This window comes from Crocuta crocuta, unplaced genomic scaffold, assembly GCF_008692635.1.
Source record: "Crocuta crocuta isolate KB4526 unplaced genomic scaffold, BGI_CrCroc_1.0 scaffold791, whole genome shotgun sequence".
NCBI lineage: Eukaryota > Metazoa > Chordata > Mammalia > Carnivora > Hyaenidae > Crocuta > Crocuta crocuta.
This window is the reverse complement of record NW_027532408.1, coordinates 792570-818253: the sequence shown is the minus strand read 5'-3', so window position 1 is coordinate 818253 and position 25684 is coordinate 792570. Positions and strand designations below refer to the sequence as shown.

Below are 25684 nucleotides of genomic sequence, written 5' to 3'. Positions count from 1 at the left end.
ACATGACCATGCGGGGAAAGGCTGCCAACAAGATCAGAGTGATGTTTACTATCCTGCTGGTTGACCAGGGGCCCAACATTAGCCTTTCAAGAAACCTGGTTGAGTCAATACAGAGTAGATCCATTGGTCAGAGCTGAACACACCAGCTCAAGAGCATGCCAGACAGAAAATTCTGGCAAGTTATGATAAAAGATGGCTGATAGGAAAAGACAGATGCTCAAAGATCTCAGAAAAACAGATAAAAGAACTATCAACAGCACTCTGTAGTCAGTCAAGAGGGAAATCCTTCTGTAGGCCTCGGCAGGTCCTGATGCCATGGGTGCAACAACTGAGCTCAAAACAAGGTTAAATGAAGTCACAAAGGAGTATCGCCCTTGGTTAAAGGCCAGAGACCACCCTGATATTGCTATTGCTGGTGACTCTGGGTATTTAAAAAATGGCCAAAATTAGTAATGGTATTTTAGAAAGCAGCATTAGGTCACCTAGAAAAGCTCGTTACCCAGGAAACTCATTTCCCCAAGGACTCTAGATAATTAAGGTTTTATTCTTACAAATGGCTATTGCCTATTCCAAGATAACTTCCCTTGAGCCTGAATTTCTCTTTACCATCCATTCTGTCTTCCCTTAGGTGCTGAACTTCTTGAGAGAGAAATCCATTTCTGTTTCTTCAATGTCTTCCCTTTTTCCTCCTTAATCTCTTACTAGTAGGCCCACTACCTTACTAATCTGGACCTAAAGCTTCTTCTCAGCATTCATTCAGCTCAACCTTTCTCCAGCACAGACACTGCTGACCATCTTCTTTACCTGTGATGGTTCCTGTCTTCCTGAAGTCTCTTTATCTTTGGGGTGGGGGAGTTTCCACCCTACTACACATTCCAAGTTCTCCTGTGTCCGGGCTTCCATGACACACAGCACAAATTCTTCTCTTTGATGCTCCTGAAGTTCCTTGATAGTCCCCAGTTAAGACTTAGTAAGTCAATAAATGTTAACTTATTTTCACTTCCAAAGTGGTACTTCCCCATCTATCATCCTTAGTTAATGTGATTCCTAGTCTCTTAGTCGAGAAATCATAGTCATTTTCAATGCCACCTCCTCACCCTGATATTTTTCAATGATAGCATCTACAAAGCAGAGTAGGACTTATCAACTTTGAATTTTAAAGTGTTATTTCGCTCATGGTATGTGGCTAATTAAAATAAAATGTAATCTCATAGATATTAAGATGCAAGCTAAATTTGTTTATTGTAAAAACTGATACATTGGAGCTTATTTTTGCCATCACTAACATATACATATTAATATATATAAAACTTCCTATGTATTTTGTTTATTCTTTTTTCTTCATTTTTGCTTTCTGTCAGGGTAATTGCTTTAACACCTTTTCCCTCTCTCAATGGGTTAGAAGTGACAGTTTATTTCTCTCATTTTAGCAGTTATGCTAAATATGTAGGTTCATCAGTATTTATACCCTCCTCCAGAAAATAAAGCAATCTTAGAATGCCTTCTTTCATCTTCCATGTTACTGTCTGGTAGTTGAATTTTGTCTTGTTTTTAAGCCTGTATTAGTAATTTTTATCATTTAGTCACTTTTATAATTTATAATCTACAATTGTATAAATAAACCAACATACTAACTTCTGTGCTCTTTGAAATCCATTCCTTCCTTCTTTGATTTCTTTTCTATTGAAGTATGTTTTTAGTAAACAGAGGTCTGTAAGGGATAAATTCACCCAGTCTTTGGACCACAAAAATCTTCATTTTTGCTTTTAATCTTGCATGCAAGCTTTATTGGGTATAGATTTCTAAATTGACCATTATTTTCCCTCAGCAGGTTAGAAATAATACTTCTTTTTGAGAAAGTCTGTCTTGTATCATTTCTTTGCAAGTAACGGTCTTCACATTGGTACCTTTAAGTTTTTACTGTTGTTTTGTTAGGATATTATGAAGTTACTCTTAGACAGAAAAATGAGGATTCCTTTTTATCTATCATGGTTGGAAATTTATTTTACTCCTTCAAATGAGAAGCTATTTCTTTGATTTTGAAAAACTCTCAACTGTGAACTTTTTGAATAGTTCTTGCCCTCTATTTTTTATATTTTCTCCCATTAGGCCTTTTCATTTTACCTTCCAGATTTCTACTTATTTCCTGTCCTTTTTTCTCACTCTGATTTCTTTAAATTCACTAATTCCTGCTTTCACAGTGTACTCTTTAATCCATTCAGTACAGTTAATCCTTCAACAACACAGAGGTTAGGGGCACGGACCCCTGCTTGGTCAAAAATCCAAGTAGAAATCTTGACCCTCCCAGAACTTAACCATTAATAGCCTATTGTTCCCTGGAAACTTTCCTGGTGACATAAACAGTTAACATATATTTTATATGCTATACTTATTACTGTATGCTTAGAATAAAGCTAGAAAAATATTAAATATCATAAGGAAGAGAAAATATATTTACACTATTGTGTCAAAAAAATCCACGGATAAGTAGACTCATGAAGTTCAAACCTATGTTTTTGAAAGGTCAACTATAGTAACTTTATATCAATGACATACTTTCACCATTGTGAATTTCCATTTGGTTGTTTTCCAAGTCTACCTCTTCTCACCTCGTGGTTCTGTGTGTACATGTTTGAAGTTTTAACCTATTGGGTTTTCTTTGGGGAGTTAAATGGAAGACTCCATTGTATCTAGTTATTCTTTCTTATAGTGGGTTTGAAGGTAACATAGAAGTTTCTCTTCAGTAGGGTTGTTTGTGCCCTCAGTTACAGAAAGAGTTTTGAATTTGCCAATACTGGGAGACACTCTGGGTTTTTCTAGCTGTAGAACATATAATTTCTTGGTTTAGGATTCCCATACCACAGGAGTGGTATGAGGTTTAACTTCACACTTTTCCTGTGTGGTGAGCCTACCCAACCGTATCCCTCCTCACAGAGCTCAGTTTCATTGGGTTCTTGCCATCACCCATGTATCTGTGTGTTTCAGGGAAGGACGGCCCCAACCTGAGCGGGAGGCTTAGGGAGAATCCCTAGGATCACTTCTTCCGACACTGCTGCCAGGGGCTCAGATTCCTCCACATGACTTCTCTTTGCCAGACTTCTCTGGGGAGTGTGGTATCCCTCTCTCTGACAGAGCAGTCTGTGTGGACAACTGAAGGGGACTGACTAGATATTGTATTTAGGGACTTAATGGTACAGCTGAACTCCAGGACCAATTTCCTAACATTTCCTTCAGGCTACAGGAGACCCAGTACTGAAATGAAGTGAGAAACATTCCAGTAAAATGAGGTGCCTTGCAGGATGCTTTCCTCATAAATGAATAACTCAACACAACCCCATAAACCAGCTCTTGGGAGAAGTTTGTTTGCCCCAACTCCAGTATTCACCCAGGCTCGTGGCCATTTCAGAGCACAAAGACATCCATATTCAAGAGCCAACTTGCCTCAGGCATGAAATCATTTGTAAGGTTGCGTTATATCAAAACTGGTAAGAGAAAAAACAACTTACTCTGGTGGTAAAGAACTGGGTCTCCTTGCTTCTATTTGGTTTTCCTCCAACTTCTACCTGACAAGGGCTGCCTGCTTTGGGGACTCAGAAAGAAACTGCTAAATGAGACATAAAACAGAAGAGCTCTACAGATGTTGTTGGTACCGAGGCTGAACACACGGGCATACACGTGCCATAGACGGAGTCAAAACATGAAATGTAAGTACAAAGTACCCAAGAGAGTAACAAAGAATATGGTGCAGCTGAAGACAGTGACAGGGAAGTGGATTCCAGTACACCCGGGCTGGGGCTGTGAGGCAGGCTTGCGCAGCCTGGCGATTCTGGAAGCTGATGTGGAGCAGAGGAAGGGCCATTCCTGACCGCCTTTATTCAGAATGCTCAGTCAGACCACAGGAGAGAAGTGCTGGAGCAGTTTGTAGGATTCGCTCTCCTCTAAGAAAGAATCTCCCTGGGAGACAAGTTTTGTATTTTGACAACATGTTCCTTCTCTGGCCGAAGCTTTCAATATTGATCAGCAAAGCTCTGCTCAAAAAAATGGCTGCTAGGAAGGGAGCTGACTTGGCACACAGCACAGGGCTTGGCTCAGAGGCTTCCTCAGGCTCTGAGGGGGAGGGAGCAGAGAAAGGACAGCAGGGGAGGGAAGAAAACAAAAAAAGGAAGAGGGCTGAACAACTATGGGAAGGCCAGGAGCTCTTTTCACTAACAGGGTGGAAGGAGACCAATAAATCCTCAATTGTCTCTGTTGTCCTGGCCATTTCGATGGCACTTCTTAGTTCTTTCATCTCTTCAGCAGAGTGCACAAAGGGCTCAGGGTGTGGGCGCGGGTTGCCTAGGGTCCAGTCCTGGTTCCCCGCCCCTCTCCGCCCAGATGGGCACTCCGGAAAAATTTCTTAGCCTCTTGAAACCCCTCTTACTTATAAATCTGGAATGATGATAGTGCAGACCTCAAAACCTCTTCCAAGGAATGAATGAGATCCTTCCACGAAGCATTTGGCATAGTCTTGGCATTTGGTCAGAGGTCAGTAAACGTTAGCCATCATTTTCCTCATTAAACATAAAATGCCTTTCTCTTCCCCCAAGAGATTGCCTACAGTCATCCACCTCTTACAGAGCCTGCTTCTCACAGAGATCACATTGGAATCAGCACGGGTGTCAAAAATACTGTCCATTTCAGGCCTCAGCCCAGCCTTAAAGGCTAATAGTTCTAGTTGGGTGGGAACTGCTATTTGCCATTTAGATGGTACAGATCAGGGGCTTACAAAAGAGGGAGGGTAGGTGGCAGGAACTGGGGGATTAATGGGTTCCAGATATTTGCATATAAAAGGCAGCCTCCATCTGCTGATGCCCAGCAGTAATAGAGTGTGATGGGAACAGGAGGAGAAATCTTCTTTGCATTCTGAGCAAGCCTCTGAAATTTAAAAGGTAGAAAAGCTCTCCCAAGCTTTGGAACACTGGCAGGGATCTATGGTGACTGGGTGGGTGGGGGTGAGGGGTGGCTTGGAGAGGGCTCTTTATTGTACTAGGCAACTCATCCCGGGAGGAGGCATGACTTAGGCTCACTGCTGGGAGCTGACCCACATGTGTCCCTTGTTCAGCTCTGAAGTCACTGAAGCCACTTGTGACAGCTTCTGTCCCCTGCCAAGGGCATGGGAATCCCACTCAGACAGAATACCCTGACACCCTGGAATAGTGACAGCTACTGTCTGTGACACGGCCACTGTGTGCATCAGGGGTTTAGGTGGCAGCAGGTACAAGGCCAGAGTCTGGGGAGAGCTGCCCACCCCCACGGGAGAGGGGGGGAAACACTTGTTAGGCCACCTCCAACCCTGTGCCCCTGGCATCAACTCCCTGGTTCCTTAGGTAGCGTGTGTGTTTGTCAGTTTGTATCCCAAACAGCAATATTTCAATGTGAGAGGGAGCAGTAGACCTTTTCCTTCTCAGTCTTCCCTGACAAGCCCTTTAAAATGCTGATGTCCCAGCTCAACGGCCATACAGCTCTGCTCCAGCAGCCACATACAGAGCACTGGGGAAGGCGACAGCGGCCTGGCCATGTGCTGTTCAGAGCCCATTACAGTCAGGATTGCAGGCTGACTTCCAAGTTCCCATGGGTCTAAATGCACGCAGCATTGCAAAAGAAACAAAAATGCAGATTTTGTCTAATCTTCAAACAGCCCATCAGGCACTCACAAATTTGTTCCTAAAACATGTCATTGATATTGGGAGGGTGGTGAGGGGAACCCTTCCTTTTTGCATTTGAGGCACTGTTTTTCAAAACCCTTTGGTGCTGGTAGAAAATAGTTCAGCTAATTCACGGAAAGAGCTCACAAAAAGAACTTTGGTCTTTTGCCAAAATAAATTTCATATTATCAAGGAAATACAGAATAGCACTTAATAGCTGCATTAGTATACTGAGGTCAGTGTTGATGGGTGTTTTGCTACTAACTTCCCACTGATTAATCTCTCCTCATCAAGGCACACAGATCTGAGTCTTGGAGAGCGTGGATGTGAAGAATGACATTTGAAGGATAAGCATCACAAAGGCTTCTCTTGTTAGGGAAGTGCTCTGTGGATTCTATATTGTATGGGTATCCCATACAATATAATACCCCGTAATAAGCACCTTGAGTGTCATGGCAGGAAGACTGAGGATCATTAGGTCCAAGTTACAAAGATGAGGTTTCCACAGACAGGTTCTGGGCAATTGAGGACTGGCAAAGCCTAGCCAAGTTTTGCTTTGGCCTTTGGAATATGACTATATACCATGCTTTCATATTTGGTTAACTGTTCTTTGGCTCTGTTTCCCCTTGGCCTTGCCCATGCCCTTACCTCTCAGTAATACTGATGGTTTATTACTTTCTGACAAAATATGAAGCATCCCCTTTGAGTGTTTACACACTTGCCTCCATTTTGAATATTCTTCGCAGGAGACCTACCACTAAACCTTCAGCCTGACAGAGGGGATAAGTCAATCCTAGATATTTTGCCTCAGAAAAGTCCTTCCAGGCCTTTCTTTGAGCACTCTCTCCAAATTGTATGGGATGTTTCAGCCTCAAAAGAGAATCTTACTGGTATTATAGAGAACTACAGAGTGGTAGTCCAACCTCCATGACTTCCAAACCATCCAACTCCAGTGCTAGCTTGGTAGATGTCCTACACACGGTCCAATTCATAACCCCACGAAGACTTCCAGAACTGCCAGTCCTGCTATACTTCAGGGAATATTTCCATCAAAAGAAAAGAAAAAGGGAAGGAAGATGGGAAGGAAAGAAGGGAGAGGGAGGGAGGAATCTCACTGCACTCCTTATGACTTGTCCATAAAACCTCCTTTTAGTTTTCTGGTTCCTTTGTGGAGTTCAAAATAGCAAAAGGGCTTTGTAAGATACACTAGAGTCAAGATCATACAGCTTATTTTTACTCCATCTCTGCCTGAGAGGATGGTGTGTGGGTCAGAAATTTGCAAACTATCTTTATGCTAATCATCTCTTCTCTTCCCTCACTCAGTACTGTGGAGGGGGAGATGCTATTTTAACTTCTTTGTTGGGAAGGATATCATCATGGGAAGACAATGCTGGCAATTTGTTGAGAATGGTAGTCACGAAGAAGAAAAGAAAAAAGTCAAAGACAACCTGCACGTAACATTAAAAGCCAAGTCATCCAAAGGCAAACCCCCAACGCCTTGCCTGTCATGAGGCTAATAGTCGGCCTCATTCTGTTGTGCTACATTCTAGACACAACGGTGTTGACTCAGCAGAACTCAAAGTAAAACAACCCCATTCAAAACCTCAAATGAAGAAACATTTTATTGTTCTTCTCACTTGTTATGTTGCCTTCACTCCTTCTCAGGCTGCCTGTGCTGGGGGTAGGCCTTTCTCTCTCATTTTCTATCAAACAGTAGGCTGACCTCATTTGGTCAGTGCTTCAGGTTTGGACCCACCTCCCTTCTCCCCCAGGATCATATAGACAAAACTTTGCTCCTGGGCTACATTTGGGGAGAAATGAATCCTGGCCAAGGAAGAGTCTACAGAGCCTCCGGAATTATAAAGTGAGTCTTTCCTCCTCACAGAAATGATAACTTGGACTAAAACTTATTAGGGTGACTTTCACTCATATCTATACTGCACAGGAAGATGAGAAGAGCTCCCTGCGGAGGAAACCCCTGCCATGGCTTTTGGGACCGAGCTCTCCATGGGCCACACCAGGAAAACACAGGGCATGAGCGTGTCACACATTAGGCAGAACATTTTACACAACTTCAAAGCCATGAGTGTGAAATAAATTCAGTTTCTCTGATTTCCCAGTATTGTTTAAATTACAAAGGATCACACAAAGGTAGAGCAACAATCCATATCTCATGTTTTCAGTGAACATCAGATGGCCCAGAATGCTTGCTGATTATGGACCAGAATGAGCAAGTTACATAAATTCCCCATCATTATTACAGAATTCCTTTCCTACAACTAATTTTCACATTCATTAATCTTGTGAGTTCGTAAGGTCAGCCATAACCTGGCCACTTTCCCTGTCACACCTTGTCTGTGGACAGCACCCTACACTAAGCCTAGTCAGTTCTCCTGACTGTGTGCTTCCTGGACCGCGCCATGTTCTCCCTCCCCAGCTGCCCGTCGCCCTACATTGCCCAGCTCACACTCGTTTGTTCTTCAGGCTTAAATTTAGATATCCCTTTCTGTGGAAAGCTTTCTTGGGTATCCCTTGCTGCTGGTTAGGCTCCTCTCTTTATCACTTACATTGTAACTCCCTTATGTTTCTATTACCCCCTCCAGACTCCAACCTCCAAGAAGGAAGGGGCCAGGTCTGTTTGCTTCACAAATTTCTTTCCGGGTATCTAGCAGGCCTTGGCTAATAAAACAGGTTTCCTACTAACATTTCCCAAATGAATGAATCTGAATTGGAGTTATCTGGCAGAGAAGAAACCTTTGCTTCTTAGGTCTTAAAAACCAACCAGCATTTTTCTTATCTCCAGACTGATATTCTCTCTCTTACTAATAAAACTGTGCTCATCTTACAACTTTCCCTTCCACACACGTATCTATCTGATACAGGATTCTTTCTTAGGCTTTGGTTTGCCATTTTCCGCGAAAGGCAGACACAAACATCTTTTTCTTCCCTGCCCTGTTTGTTCCACGGAAATCCATACAAGCCCTGCTTCTGAAGGCAGCAGTTCTTCTGAACCCAGGAGCCTGCTCTGACCTGGCATGCACCTGCCCAGTGACAACACTGTCCATGGGCTACCACTCCCTGAAGGGCAGATTTGTTGCCATGGAGAGTGGTGGGCTGGTAAGCAAAACCATGCCAGCTTGGAGAGATTAAAAAAAAAAAAGCGTTTGGTGCCTTTGCACTCATACCTGTCAGTTGACTTTGCGAAGCTTTATAAAAATAATCACAGTAGGGAAAATCAACGAGGATGCTGCTAACAAGCAGGTTATAAAACACAAATTAAAGATAAAAGCTCAACAGGAGAAAAATACATGTAAGTTCAAATAAAAGAAGCCAAACAATTGGATACCAAACAAGTCTAAGAAGAGAGAGTGAATCTAGCTTCACTTTTTTCCTAAAGGATGGATTTTTTTATTGTGAAATATACGGAACATAGAAAAACAGCATCAAACATAGAATAAGCACAACAAACAACAACAAACATTACCGCTATATGAGGTCAGTACTATTGGAACCCCCATTTTACAGATGAGGAATCCGAGGCACTGAGAAGTGAGGAAACTTCCCCAGGCACACAGGTGTAGAGGGGGCAGGACCTGGATCTGAACTCAGGCAGTCTGATTGATTCCATGCCAGTAAGCACTAGGCTACACTGCCTGTCATAGTTTATGTACAAATACTTACATACAGCACATAAATAGTTTCAAAATAACATGCCTAACCATGTACCTGCCATCTAGCTAAAGCAAGAGAACATTACCAGGAGTGTTTGGAAGCTCCCTGTGGGTCCATCTTCAAGCTCATACATTCCCCTGCCGCTCGCCACGTCTCCTGCCAGAGTAACTACTATACTGAATTTTGGGTTAATTCTCTAGCCTTTTGTTATAGTTTTATTACCTATATGCCTAAATGATATACTGTTAGTTTTCCACTTCATGTAAATAGAACCATAATATGTGTATTCATCTGTGACTTGCTGATTAAACTCGACATCATGTTTTGGAGATTCTTTCCTGCTAATGAGCCCAAGTTTGATTCATTCCCTTTTTTGAGCTGTGAAACATTCTGTCCTTAGTTTATCCATCCTATGACTGGACATGTGTGTCGATTCCGGCTCTTATAATAAGAACAATTCTGTGGATCTCTCTTTGTAGGACTCAAATTGTAGCAGCACCAGATCACCCGGATGGTCTGTTAAAACACAAACTGCTGGCTCCCACCACTGGAATTTCATTTGGTAGATGTGTGGGGTGGGGCCTGAAAAACTGCATTTGTAACACGTGCTCAGAGGATGCTGACACCGTGTGAGCCAAGGACCATACGTTCAGAACCACTGCCCCAGGGCACAGGCCTAGGAGTGGAACTCTGAGTCACAGGACATACAAACGTCCAACTTCACCAGGGATGTCAAGGTGTGACCAGTCCTGTCTACAAATTCACAAAACCATCTACAGTTATGTGGGTCTTTAATTTGTACCTCTCTGCTTACTGTAGTTGAGTGTTTTGTTTTTTTTTTTCCAAGCAGGCTTCATGTCCAGCATGGGGCCCAACACGGGGCTTGAAGTCATGACCGTGAGACAAGACCTGAATCTGGATTAAGAGTCAGATGCTTAACTGACTGAGACACCCAGGAGCCTCTGCAGTTGAGCGTTTTTAAAATATATTTATTGAGGCACCTGGGTGGTTCAGTCAGTGGGCAACTGACTCTTGACTTCGGCTCGGGTCACAATCTTGCAGTTCATGGGATTGAGTCCCAAGTTGGACACTGCACTGACAGGGCAGAGCCTGCTTGGGATTCTCCCTCCCTCCCTCTCTCTTCTCTCTCCCCTCCTCCCCGTCTCTCTCTGCCCCTTTCCTGCTCTTTCTCAAAATAAATAAACAAACTTAAAAAATATATATTTACTGGCCATTAATGTTTTTCTGGGTCATGAGTGTATGGTTCTGGCTCATTTTTCTACTAGGTTGCTGAGCTGTCTGCACTGAGGCCCAACACTGGGCTTGATCCCACAACCATGAGATCATGACCTGAGCCAAAGTTGGACGCTTAACCGAATGTTAATTTTTTGAGGAATCACCATATTGCTTTTCATAGCAGCTGTACCATTTTATATCCTTAACAGTAGTGCACAAAGACTCCCATTTCTCCACATTCTCACCAACACTTGTTATTTTCTGGTTTTTCTTTTTCTTTTTTTTAAATAGCTATCCTCATGGGTAGGGTGATATAGCTCATTGTGGTTTTGATTTGGACCAATTTACATTCCTACCAGTAGTGCACAAGAATCTCCTTTTCTCCACATCCTTGCCAAACTTATTATTTATCTTATTATTAGCAATTCTCACTGGTATGAGGTGATACCTCATTGTGGTTTTTGATTTGCATTTCCTTGATTATTAGTGATGTTGAGCATCTTTACTTATGTCTGTTGGCCATCTATAAGTCTTCTTTGGAAAACAGTTTATTATTCAGGTCCTCTGCTCATTTCTTAATTGTGTTTTTTTCACCTGGGCTGTTGAGTTTACCCTTTATTGGATATATCAAATATTGCAAAAATCTTCTCCTACTCAGTAGGTTGCCTTCACATTTCCTTCACTGTGCAAAAGCTTTTTAGTTTAATGTCCCCAATTACTTATCTTTGCTTTTGTTTCTCCTGCCTGGGAAAACACATCCAGAAAAATACTGCTAAGGCCAAGAGTTCATGGCCTAAGTTTTCTTTTAGGAGTTTTATCATTTTAGGTATTTAATCTTTGAGTTTACTTCTGTGTATGGTGTAAGAAAGTGGTCCAATTTAATTCTTTTACATGTAGCTATCCATTTTTCCCAACACCATTTATTGAAGAGACTTTCTTGTCCCCATTGTATATTCTTGCCTCCTTTGTAGGTTAAGTGACCATTAAATGGTAGCCTTATTTCTGGACTCTCTATTCTGTTCCGTTGATCTGTATGTCTATTTTTGTGCCAGTATAATACTGTTTTAATCACTACAGATTTGTAGTGTATCTTGAAATCTGGGATTGTAATACCTCCAGCTTTGTTCTTCTTTCTCAATACTGCTTTGGCAATTCAGGGTCTTTTGCAGTTCTATATAAATTTTATGATGATTTTATTCTAGTGCTATGAAAAATGATTTTAGTATTTTATTTGTCTGTTTATTTACTTATTTATTTATTGCTTTTGGTATTTTGAGTTTGAATCTAGATTGTTTTGGGTAGTATGGTCATTTTAATAATATTAATTTTTCTAATCCATGAACATGGGATATCGTTCCATTTATTTTTTTTTTTTTTTTTTTTTTTTTTAATATTTTACTTATTCCTGAGAGAAAGACAGCCTGAGCAGGGGAGGGTCAGAGAGAGAGGGAGAATCTGAAGCAGGCTCCAGGCTCTGAGCTGTCAGCACAGAGCCCAATGCGGGGCTTGAACCCATGAACTGTGAGATCATGACCTGAGCCAAAGTCAGATGCTTAACCAACTGAGCCACCCATGTACCCCTCCATTTCTTTTTTTCTTCTTCAATTTCTTTCATCAATGTTTTACAGTTTTCAGAGTACAGGTGTTCACCTCCTTGGTTAAATGTATTCCTAGGTATTTTATTATTTTTGATTCAATTGTAAATGGAACTGTTTCCTCATATTCTCTTTCTGACTGTTATTAGTATATAAAAATTCAACAGATTTCTGTATATTGATTTTGTATCCTGCAACTTTACAATTCACTGATCATTTATTTTTATTGTATATTTGTTCTCTATTTTCTTATCTATAATTGTCCTTCCATTACTTCTTCTGTGTTTATTCTGCTTTCACTTCACTTGAAATAAGGACAAGAGATATAAATTTTAAAATTAGGACAGGTATTGGGGTGCATGGGTGGCTCAGTCAGTTAGGCATCTGACTATGACTTGTCATGATCTATAGTTTGTGAGTTCGAGCCCTGCATCTGGCTCTCTGCTGACAGCTCAGAGCCTGGAGCCTGCTTTAGATTCTGTGTCTCCCATTCTTTCTGCCCCTCCCCCACTTGCACTGTTTTACACTCTCACAAAAATAAACATTAAAAAAGAAAAAGTTGGACAGGTGTTTACTAATAGCCTGTACTCAGGAAAAGAACATATGATTTACAAGTAGATAGCTTTACTCCTTTGGCTCCTAGCACCTAAAAGTTACATGAAGTCTTTAGGTACCTGTTTATGTGATTAATATAGGCAGAAATCGCCCCATAAAACAAGTCAGCCCTCAAAGTCCTACTCAGAAAATCTTTCTCTGTAGTAAAGAGTCTACAGCTTGTGGCTAGGGGTTCCTTGTGATATAGTGGGGAGCTCTAGAAAAAGCTATCTTATGACATAGAGGAGATGTGGGTACTTCTGGCAGGTCAAGGGTAAGTGTGGTCTTCATCTATGCATGGCTCATTAGACTAAGAAAAAAAAAGAAAAAAGAAAAAAAAGGGTCAAGATTCAGCCTTTAAAGTTTTGAATTTTTTTTTTAATGTTTTATTTTTTTCTGAGAGAGAGGCAGCATGAGCAGGGGAGGGTCAGATAGAAACGGAGACACAGAATCCAAAGCAGGCTCCAGGCTCTGAGCTGCCTGTCAGCACAGAGCCCAATGTGGGGCTCAAACCCACGAACCGTGAGATCATGACCTGAGCCGAATGCACGCTTCACGGACTGAGCCACCCAGGCACCCCAGCCTTTAAAGTTTTGATATGTAGTATTTTCCCATTATTTAAACCCCTAGTTATTTCTAATGTTTATTATAATTTTTTGATTTGTAAATTGTTTAGAAGTTTGTTTTCTGATTCCCTGTAGGTTTACTCTCCCTTGATTAGTCTCAAAGTTACACTTTCTATTTGTTTTGTAGTTTTCTTAGCTATTAAAGTCTAAAGCTAAACATTTTTAAGAGAAACTCTTTTCAAATAGAATCGTAGTATACTGTAGCTGATTACTATCCCCCATTGCCAATTTACTGTGCAGTTTTTATTATTTTAATTCTATTATTTTTAGTACTATACATTAGACATCCTTGTTTTTGTTTTACACAGTCAGTATACCTACAGATTTACTAAGATCCTAGCTTAATCCATTCTATTTCTCAGATTTTCCATCTGGGACCACTTCCTTTTCTTATCTGAGTATATCCTTTAGAATTTTCTTCAGAGCAGTTTGGTTGGTAATAAAATTCCTCGTACTGTGTTTTGCGTAAAAATGTCCTCAATTTATCCTCTTTAGTGATGTTTTTACTATATAAGAAAATTCTTTCATATGTTAAAGAAAAACTTTTACATTAATAAAATATTCTTTTCTGAGAGAACTGAAGATATAACTTCCTGTCTTTTGGCTCCTGTTGTTTCTGAAAAGTCAGCTTTCAGTCTAAATGCTATATATACATGTATACACACACACACACACACACACACACACACACACACACACATGTATATATATATACATGTGTATATATATATGTTTTGTCTCTCTTTCTGGCTGCTTTTAGTATTTTATTTGTTTATAGTTCTTCAGTTTCACTATGACATACCTACTTAAAATTTTCATTTCTCTGCTTGGGATTTGCTGGGCTTTCTGGATCTTCAGTTCATTTTCATTCAACAGTTCTGGAACTTTTTCTTCTCATCTACAGTATTTCCTTTTGGAACTCTATTGAGAGCACCTTAGATCATACCCCTAGTCTCATAATCTCATTTTACATTTTCCCTCCTGTCTCTTTGAGCCATATTATGGATTATTCAGCTCCATTTTCCAGTTCGCTATTGTTCTCTTCAACTGTCTCTAATCTGTTTAATGCACTGGGTTTTTAATTCTTATTTTTATATTTGTCATCTCCAGAAGTTCTCTTTCCTTAGTTTTAAAATCTATGCAATCAATTTACAGTCTCTGGTCCATGTTCCTATTTGCAACACTTTAAAATTTTTTTGAAATGTTATTCATTTGTATTTTTGACTGATAAATTCAAGAACGAAGTATTCATAGGTCCCACTCCACTGTCTGCTGCTTTTACTGGCTTTTAGTACAAATTGTTTCCTTGTGTTCTAAGTGAAAGCTGCCTTTCTCCTGAGAGGAATTTCTGTGTATTTCTGAGGGTCACCTAGAGCTGTTGAGGGTATTTACAGTGCCACTATGCTACAAAGGAAAACCTACTTTAATCTTTCTCTCTTTCCCCAATGTTTCTCAAAAGAAATAATTTCCCAACAGATAAAAATCACTGCTGGGAGCATTTGGTATTGCTCTTGCCAGGAGGATAACAAAATGGATTATTCCCACTTTGGAATTATGAGGGAAGAATGTGAGAAGCATATGCTGTCAAAATACCTTACAGATCAAATTCTTTATACCACTTGCATCTAGCTTCAACTTAAGGAGGGCTTTTATTTGGTTGTGAAAGTACTTCTAATAAGAAATGTTATCCCTTTTGCAGTTTGGTTCCTAATCCATCCATATCAGCTCTACTACAAATCATGAATGATGAAAAATGCATGATTATTACTTATTTTAGTCCCACCATGTAAAACCGGCTGGAGGTATAATCCTACAACCACAGCAATACACAAACCTGTGAGGGTCATCTGGATCACAGTTAGGAAGAAACTGAGTGATGGCTTCTGCCACTTCTTCATTTGATAAGACATCCCAGAGTCCATCGGTGGCCAAGATCAGCACATCATCTGCTCCATGCTCATATTTGGAGAGATCGTAGACTCTTACCTGAAAAGAATGGGGATATTCCTGCTTAAGAAGTTGGGAACACATTATTTCCCATAACAAATTGGTTTTGGAATTCTTTCCTTTTTTCACCACGCCAAGGGGTTTTTAGGTATGCACTATGAAGTACTTGGTTGTGCCACCAGCTTTGTGGCCACAGGTAGCCTCCTTTGGAGACTTGCTGTATAGACAAGTGGGACTCAACAGGTAGGCTCAAGAGTTGACAAAGAAGAATTAATTGAAAATTAATGCCTGAGACATAGCTGGAATAATACTTACAATAGATACTGTGCAAGCCAGAAAAGCAGCCAGAGGCTTGCTTCCTTCCTTCCTTTGCACAATCCATTCTACAAATACTTAGTAAGGGCCTGCTCTGGGCCAGGTGCTCTATGTATAAAGATGAATAACAGGGGTGCCTGGGTGGCTCAGTTGGTTAAGCCTGTGACCTCAGGTCATGATCTCACTCACAGTTTGTGGGTTCGAGCCCCGCATCAGGTCTGTGCTGACAGCTCAGAAGCTGGAGCCTGCTTCAGATTCTGTGTCTCCCTCTTTCTCTGCCCCTCCCCCTCTCATGCTGTCTCTGTCTCTCAAAAACAAATAAAATGTTTAAAAAAAGTTAAAAATAAAAAGATGAATAACAGGAAATAACACAGATTTCCCTGCTTCTTAGCTCTGTCTGTTGGACAGACAAGGCCAGCCTTGGATCTTCAGTAGTTATTCTGTATTTGTCTAGGACTGAAGAGACACCTTATTAATGGGCTCACTTGAATCACCTTTTGGCTTACCTGTTTGAACCCCAAGGGGCAGGATTTCTCACCTGTCAGGATGGGGCTCAGAGGCTGTACTCAGGTTTAAGGGGCTTCAATCGAGCCTAAATTACAAAGGACACATGTTAAATCTGAATCTCCAATGTGGATCTTGGCAAACTTTAAGTCTTTCCTCATCTCTAGGACCTGGAATGACTTGGGATATTTCAAGATCCACCTAAAGTCTTTGTGAAGAACAGAATAACCTTGATGAAACTAGTAAGCATACAAATCCGGCAGAATTGGGGCTAGGCCACAACTCTTATTTTCACCCAACTCTGGCAGGAAAAGAGTCTGGGATTTCATTGCTATTCCCTTCTAACTGGGCAGAACCAGCCCATGTATACCACCTCCTGAGCTAAGGACACATGCAGGTCAATTTCATCAACCTTCCAGCTCCTTCAACCCCTCTCTTTTTTCCTATCTTCTAAAAGCAAGTCTGCATGAAAGCTTTAGGCCAGCGGAGGGACAGGGAGAGGAAGGAGCTTGGAGTTTAAGCAGCTGTGTCCCCCATCACACACAGTCACTGCTAGGTCATCTCAGATCTAGAGAGAATTCAATTCTAAGAGCCTACACACTGTTCAAATCCACATCTTTGAAAGCCAAGCCTCCTACTCTTAGAAAGGTTTGCCCAGGCCCGTGACTCCCTGACACAGGGCTGGGCCTGTAGACTAACAGCCTACACCCAGCAGCACAGAACAACAAAATAGCACACGCCTACCCACCGGGCCCTGGGAAAATGAGCTCAAATGAAAAGCAGCCTCCAGGTACCAGGCTGATGTGGCCTGCTAACTACATGGTAACAATCAGCTTAATGGCCCAGTGCAGGGCCCCCACATAGGAGAAGAGAACTTAAGGGTATACTGGACTGGCTTTTAACATTTTCTCAAAAGGCATATTCACTTTGAGGGTAGAAATTTACATTCTAGAGAAGGCACTGTGCTTTATGAAGCCAAATTAAGGAAAACAACACGGGGAATCTTAAGCTTACAGCAGCTTGGAAAGTCCCAAATGCCAGAATTCCATCCTCAGGCCACTCACTGAATTCATGTGGTCTGGTTTCCACTCTAGTGAGGCAACCAAATCCCTTTTGCTTTAATTCCTTGTGACCCCTGGGCACCACAAATGTTAGAGCAGTGCTTCTCAAATGCTAATGTGCCTAGGAATCAGCTGCGATCCTGCTAAAAGGCAGAATCTAATTCAGTTCTGGGGTGCGGCTGGAGGCTGCCTTTCTAGCTTTACTTCTATGTGATGCTGATGCTGTGGGTCCTTGGACAGCACTCTAAGTAGCAAGGCTGAAGAGAGTGCCTACTGGCCCCTGTTGGCACACAAGGAAATGCAGGGCTCGGTGGCCTCTGTGATGCCTACACAGCCTAAACTCTAAGGTAGGCTTTCGAGAGGGCAGCAAAGGTTGGCTCTGGGCTCCCAACTTCAAATCCTGGCTCACTGTATGTCATTATTTCCAGTATGCAATGACTTTGCCTACAAGAGGCTAGCTTACTCTGGGGTAGGTCTGCAGTACATTTCTGTGACAACCTGAACTCCACAGAATAAGACATGTTCTGGGAAGTAGGGAGATGATGTCAGGTGCTCCAGTTCCAATCTTGAGCTTGTAGCTAAATAGGAGATTCCATCTGCCTTCTAGCGCCTTCTTAAAGAAAGATTTCTAGGTCTGAAGATAACATCCGTTTAATTTCAGGACTAACCTGGGTTTAGGGTGCCAGAATCTCTTCAAGTGCTTTCTGCTGGCCAAAAACATGTAGAGGTTTGAGCTGTTTAAGCTTAAGTTATCCTGCCCGCTACTCAACTGGAGATGTAGCCAACAGAATGGGAGTGGGATGATAAACAGAAACATGTTAGAAAATGCTCTCTTCAGTCCCATCAATAAATTGAATCCTTCCCTAATTCCACTGTTTGCATTTCCACACACAGTTCTCCAATGCTGTTTCATTAGCCAACATGAAAATCCTTTCAAAACCATTCTCGAAGTATTTTTAATGTAAATAATAAAAAGCTGGTCTCAACCCTGTTCCCTGAGGCACTCCCCAATTAACATCCTTTTAGGTTTTTATTGCTACCCTTTATTTCCTGCCCTTTAGCCAATTTCCAAAGGACTCTGCCAACTTTCCACTTACAACTCGTGTCTTGTACATTAACCTGTAACGCAGGACATTTTGTGAAAACGCTCTCAGAAAAACTGGGCTGCAGCACAAGACGACCCGCTTCCCGCCCATCCTCCCCGGTGGCAAGGGCTTCAAAGGATTCTGGTGGACTCTGGAGTCCTGGCCTCCTCTCCCTGCAGCTGTTGTTGGCTGTCCTCAGTCAGACCACACTCACCTCTCCACAGTTCCTTCTTCAATTCCGCAAATAGCTTCTTGATGTTCCAGGAAGCCTCACATTAAACTAATGGGCTCTGAGGCTCCCGGACTCAGACACCAGGAAGAGTATCCCAGGCCCCATGAGGGGAGAGGGGCACTATGCAGATGCCTCTGCCTGCAGGAGAGCTGGGGAACAGGGTCAGGGCTTTGTGTGGCTCCTTCCCGTGTTCCCAGCTGCTAAGAAAGGGAGACAAAGGCCAGAGGCACCCTTGAGATTCTTGCAGTTTTTGAGAGCAATAGAATTTGAGCCGCTGAGAGACGGATGGAGCCTGTGTGGATCCTTTTGCCCCTCCTCGAGCTGCCTGTGTGTGCTGACTGAGCACTTACTGTGTGCCAGCTACTTTTCTAGGCACTGCAGATACAGCTGTGAACAGAAGTGACAAAGTCCCTCAGAGCATCTAAACTAGTAGAGAGACAGACCCACAAACCGTGATGTCAGACGCGGGCAAGTGCTCTGAAGAAAGTCGGAGTAAGAGGAGGGACAAGACAGTCCTTGTAGAGAGGACCTAGTTACGGCAGACCTCTCTGGGAAGGGGCAGACCTCTCTGGGAAGGTACCGTGTGAACAGAGATCTGAACGAGGGAGGTATTTCCCACAGGTCCCTTCTTGTGCTCCCCCTTCTTTCCCTGAGGGACCTGCCAGTCCTCTGGGCCCGGGGTTGGGTTGGGGGGGGTGCAGTGCCACCCACTGCTGCCATAGCAATCCTGAGGAAAAGCAACCCACAAACAGCATCTCTTTCTCTTCCCTGGTTGGCACAGTCACAGTCCTCCACGGCCATGAGCACAGCATTTATCGATTTGTACCTACCAGGTCCACTTGTCTGTCTCTTGCACAAAACTCACTATCGTGATATTTTAATGTGCTGAAGAATCACTTGAGGTACTAATGAACAAGTTTAGATTCAAGAGTCCGCTCTTTAAACGTTCTGAGTATGTAGCGGTGCGCCCGGGCATCAGCTTATTTAGACAAGGACCAGGGCATTCCAACAAAGTGGTGGAGGGTCCTCGCCTTGAAAACAGGGTCACTGGCAATGAACCCCTCAACGGGCAAGGTCTGAGCCATCCCGTTTCCATCCCCAGAGCGCAGAGCTTTGCATTTGGTGACTCAATAAATAACCAAGAGAAGCATTTGCCTCATGGGACATTCATCCTTGTTCTGCTTACAGTGAACACCCCGTCAGTTGGTTATCTTCTCTTCCTTCCCGAGACTCAACTTCTGGAGGCCAGAGATCCTACTCTGCATTCCTTCTGTGGGCCTGGCAGTATTTTTCATAGTAAATAACAAGAGATCTTCAGGCCACACTTGCTGAGACAAAGAATAAATGAGAGGAAGGGAGAAAGAAAAATAATTCAACGTATGAGATCTAGTCTGAGGACGCTCTAACATGGTCACTGGGCAGATTTAGTTTGTCACCTGACACTTACAAGCGGTCACCCAAATGGCAACATGCTGATATTGAACAGCAGTAGCAGATGCTTTCCTTTCCTTCCCCTGCCCTCACTGGAGCTGCTAACAAACAACTCGGTGTAAGGGAGGGGGCAGGAAAGAGTCTGGGGGCACACAAGAGCCTTGGCTAATGTGCCCCTGAATGAGCCAAGCACTGACTGCTCTCTCAGGGCCCTCGGCTTCAGAGCACTTAGAGACATCCTTAATGTCATCTGTGTACACAGGAGCTTGTGACGGGCGGGTCGTTAATCTAGTACTTGCACTCAGGGCTCGGCTGCGGCTGCTGCTTCAGCGTTTATGTAATGTGCGTTCACCTCTTTGCTCTATTACTGATGAGATTTCGATGGCACGTTGAGAAAGCTCACACTACTGTAAGTTGATGCCAGCTTCTGGAAGCTACTTTTAAAAAGAATCCATCAATTCTTCCATTTGCCCAATTATGGCCGCTTCTCTAAGATGCCCTCACAGCTTTTACAGCTTTATCAACTCAGCAAATTCCCCCAACCCTTTTTAACCTCTGAAGTACTCAGGTAGGCCCAGGAGGCCCTTCAGCCAAGGCCGGGCTTTCTGAAGGAAGAAGAGCCTCCAGCCTTGTTTATTAGAAGCCCTCACTTCAGGTCTCTGCATCTAACTGGCTTTGGGACCCAAGATAAACCACTTATTGTCTTTTCCTCTGAAGTTTTTCATCTCTGAAACCATTATTTAAAAATTGGGGAAAAAAATACGAGGACACCTGCTGTACCTATTACAGGTAGAGCTACTATAAAGATCAAATGAGATCACGCAGAAGGGAACCACGAATTCTAATGTACCACCTGGTATTTTTTACAGCACCGATCTCAGGGCAGTAGACCTGAAAGTCAACCAGCTGGCGGAAGGAGAGGAGTAAGAGTCAGGGCCTTGGGGTTCAATACAAGTCTCTTTCAAATAACCGGGATCAGGACTTTCACTAGTGTTCTTGGCAGAAAAGCCGGATGGTTCCCAAGATAAAGGATGCCAAGAGGTAGTAGAAAAGAAGGAAAGTACAAAAACTTATCCTCTCTACCCCATGTAGCCAACCCCAAAGCTCAACCTATAGAACTCTGAATATGGCACCTGTACCAGAAAAAAAGAAAACTCCAGCATATTCCTTGTGGTCCTACAAACCAAGCCAATTATCTCAATGTTGGCATTCAAGCAAGCCACCAAAATTGCATCCAGAGTCTGTGTTGCTGTGATTCTACCTACACTATGCCATGAAACACACACTGAACATGGTGGCAAAAGACTTGCCTTAAAATTTAGGCAAAACCACTTTGGTCATTCACATTTTCCAAGTCTATTGACCACCTGCTGGGAATATGGAAAGCACCAGTGATTCATCACATGGAGTGTCGGGGAGAAAAAGTCAGATCATATGCCTTACACCTAGTGGGAATTGCAGGGGCCAAACCCTGGGGAGGTGAGAGAGGGCTGGTGTGCTTGGTAGCTTTTTATAGCTTGATTTGGCTACAGAACTGGATTTTCACTGGGGATTGGTGAGGGATGAGGCATGACCTTTCAAATCTTCAGTGTCTCCCTTTGTGAAATGAAAGGTTAGGATTAGGTGGCCACTGTGGATGCTTGCGGCACTAATGATCTCAGATTCTTTCATCATACAGTGAGTTAGGGCTGGATGTGACTGGCCACATGACCTCAGAGCATCTGACTGCAAGTGCGTCAGGAGACATTTAAGTATTATAAATATGCTGGCTGTTGGGGCTGTGGGTATAATTTTATATTTAAAATATACCACAGATATTCTTGAGGGTTTACGTTCTCTTTTGCAGCCTACAGACAAAATAAACATTTGACTTTTGAGGGTGGATACCACTTAATAGCTAAAACATTTCTAAACTAGCTAAAGTAGTAGTAACATGTATAGAGCCTAAAACTGTACCCAATACCTGGCTGCTATAGATAAGGCTTCCATTTTCTCACGAGGCCACTACTTTGCAGCTCTGCGAGGTAAGCTACAGGAAGGAATTTCCTTTACATGCTGGGCTGCTCTCACGATCCAGTCCTTTCTCTGGGCTTCCAATGCCTTGTGCACCACTGAATCAAGGGCTCAGTGAATGAATGGGCTTGAATCTAGCTAATCAATCATTTGAGGAATAAGCTTCTGTTCATTAAAATGTCCATTTATAGAGATAAAGGTCAGAGGAAAGCCCAGCCTGTGAGTGAAACTATGTGGGTGCCGTGTAGGTAGATTGAGTCATGTCTGATCCAGTGAGGAGGCACACACAGAGTGACCGTATGTCCCTGTTTGCCTGGGCTAGTTTGGGTTCGTGCTGTTTTCCAGGCATAATTAGTAATGTCCACACTGACAGTAAGTTATATATGATCACCTAATGAATAAATAGTGAAATGACTGCTATTTTTTATATGTGTAGTTGCTACTTCTAGCCATTGGGAACTCAACATAATCACATAGCCAGTGTGTTCTTACTTCACAGGACTTTGCTCACAATGGCAGGATTTCAGAGAGCTCAAGTGAACAAGAGACCAAATTACTGTGGACCTTGCCTTAGGAGAGGAGACATAGTCACACCCAGTGGGCTGAGGGGCACCTGGGAGGTGGCAAAGTCAGTCCCAGTGATTGCAGACCTCTTTGCACGTGGAGAATGAGGTGTGGAGTATCCCTCACCTACCAGTCCGGCACGGAGCCACGTGCATTGTAAGACTGAATCACGCAGTCCAGGACTGGAACAAGGATGTATAATGAACCCACGCAGGGATTATAAAACTGAAGTTCCTGAAGCACAGCGAAGAATGGCTTATGACAGTATTTTTCAAACAGTGGTCTTTGGATCACCCGCTTCAGAATGGTCTAAACATGTGAAAACTCCTAGGACCTACTCTAGACCTAGTGCTTTAGATTTTCAGGAAGTGGATTGCAGGGATTAGCTTTTTGGAGGGGATGCATTATCTTATTTTATTCCAATACCAGTCTTATCACGCATGGTCCAAGAACACTCAAATAATTAAACCAAATATACACAGATCTTCAAGAGTGGTCTTCAAACATTATGAAGTCGGTGATGCCATGCTTGCCTATCATCTGCTGAATGGTTGGTGGCATTGATCTTAGCCAAAAGGCCGAGAGGTGATATGGTTGGTGGCAACAGAGATGTGGATGTTGTTTTATGTTGGCAAGATCATAGGCATGCATTTTTTTAATATATAATAGAATGTTTTTGTTTTTTAATTTTCATTTTTTAAATTAAACTCCCTACCCAGCATGGGGCTCGAACTCATGACCCTGAGATCATGACTGAGCCAGTCAGGCACCCTGAAGTTTGCATTTTTAAACAAACTTCTCAAACTATTTTTCTGTGTGTAATGCAATAAGTTAATGCCAAAAAATGATACTGTATGTTTAAGTGAAATATTCAAGTGAAAGTATTTTTCAGAAGGGGATCACAGAGAAACAATTTCTAATAAGAAATATCTGACACAATATAGAGGTTTGCTCCCTTGTGTGACCATAAATTTTATGAGTTGCAAAGCATGATTTTTTTGGTGTCAAAGTAAATGTCAAATTCTGGCTTTATTCAAATAGCTGGTTACTTCCCAAGTCACTTCCCAATGGAAACATGCCATGAAAATGTCACACACATGCATCCAAGTGATTTTTACAGCTAGAGAGTTACAGATGCAGATGGAGGACAGGCGAAGTCATGAAGTCTTCCCTGTATGTAGGCTCAGAAGGCACCACAGACAAAAGCTTCTCTATGTTCTTAATACCATTCCTCCACTTTCCCCCACATTTTCAAGGTGATAGGGGCAGCGGGAGGGGAGCACACAGCCTCCAAAAGTACATCACCCCAACTGAGAAGAAAGATGCATGAGATATTGGTTGAAGTGCACAAACTTCTACTTACAAGACTAGGGATCTAAAGTATAGGACTGTGACTATAGTTCTTTATAACCTGTATATGCTGTATAATAATATATATACTAGACACATAAAATTTATATACATAATATATATAATAACTGTACTGTATCATATACTTAAAAGAGAGTAGAGCTTCAGTGCTCTCACCACAAAACAGAAATGGTAGTTATGGGATTGAGCTATAGTGGCAATCATTTGGCAATATACAAATATAAGTGCATCAAATCAACACACTGTACACCTTAAAGTTATACAATGTTACATGTCAGTTATATCTTTAATAAAATGGGAAAAACAAAACTGTCAAATACCACTGTTCTAGACTGTCCTTAGAACTAGACTGTCTATCCTAGATAGAACTCATTTTTTTTTTTGTAGGAGTATCTGTGTTTTGTGAGGCCTGAAATTTACACAATCTTAGCAGCTCTCTTTTAAAAAAAAGAATACGGAAATAATTATGAATACAAACATAGATACTAACGTGCTTACTGAGAGAGAAGAAACAGTGACAAATTACTAAACCATGGAAAATGAGGTCTCTTTCTTTTGAGAAAATGTTTACAAAGAAATGATTCTTGACTCTAACCTTGTTCCTGTCCCCTACCTAGGACATTCTTTATAACTTAGAAACAACCAGAACTCTGTAAGGACTGGTCCAAGTGAAGAGCCCTGATAACTTCTGTTTACTTAGCTTCTTTGTAAATCTGCCTCCATACTGCAAACTAGATTACCTCTGCTGACTAATGAGCTAAACAGTTAACTTTTATTTCTCTAATCCTCAAGACTTCACAGCAGGGAGGGCACTTTTCCCCCCTAAAGTTTATTTATTTATTTGAGGGAGAGAGAGAGAGAGAGACAGAGAGAATTCCACTGACAGTGCAGAGCCTGATGCAGGGCTCGATCCCATGAATTGCAAAATCATGACCAGAGCTGAAATCACAAGTCAGATGCTTAACTGACTGAGCCATCAAGGTGCCCCGGTCGGGGGAACTTCTACAGGCAGGGTGTGGTATGGAGCCTCCAAGATGGGCACTGTCAATCCCTGTCCTCCCTGCATAAGCACACTGCTCCTCCCTACAAGAAGTGGATTCCAGTTCCCCTCTCCTCAAGTATGGACCAGCCTTAAAGATTTCTTTGACCACTAGCATGTGGCAGAGCTGATGGTTCTGGGCCTTCAGAGGCCGGGTCCTACAAAGTCCTACAGCTTCTGCTTGGCACTCTTGAATCGCTCGCTTCAATTCTTTTTCTCAGAATCCAGTTGCCATGCTATGAAAAGCGAAACCCCATGGAGAAGCCATGTGTAGCTGCCTCAGCTAGACTCTTCAGCTTGATAGCCGACCTCCCCTGCCAGCTATGGGAGTGAGCCACTTTGGACTTGCGGCCCAGCTAGTCTTCAGATCACTCTAGCCCCACCTGACATCCGGCTGTGACGTGAGAGACTCCCAGAGGGAACCACCTAGGTGAACTCAGTCAACTCACAGAACCATGAAAGGTAATAACATATAAATACAGACAGTACACTGTTCCGTCATGGCTCCATGTCCTGGGGTGGCTGGTTTTGCAGTCCCCAAGGGCATGAAGGCATTGTATTGGAATATGTCACTTCTAGGCCCTCTCCCTCTGGGGTTGGGGAGATGGGATGGGGCACTGAGCCCCTGGGAGTTTTCTCCTTGGTCTCGACTTGTCCATCTGCAGCATCTGTTCCCTTTACTCCTGTCCTCTAGCAGGTAGATATTAGGCAGACA

General features: G+C 42.5%; 1 protein-coding gene across 1 annotated transcript in view; it reads right to left on the bottom strand.

Annotated features, from left to right (window-relative positions):
- Nucleotides 1-25684, bottom strand: part of PPM1H (protein phosphatase, Mg2+/Mn2+ dependent 1H) — a 259966-nt gene that overhangs the window by 7099 nt on the left and 227183 nt on the right. The window contains exon 11 of the mRNA XM_077778812.1: nucleotides 15242-15393. Coding sequence (XP_077634938.1) covers nucleotides 15242-15393 — 152 coding nt within the window. The remainder of the gene's footprint in view (nucleotides 1-15241; nucleotides 15394-25684) is intronic.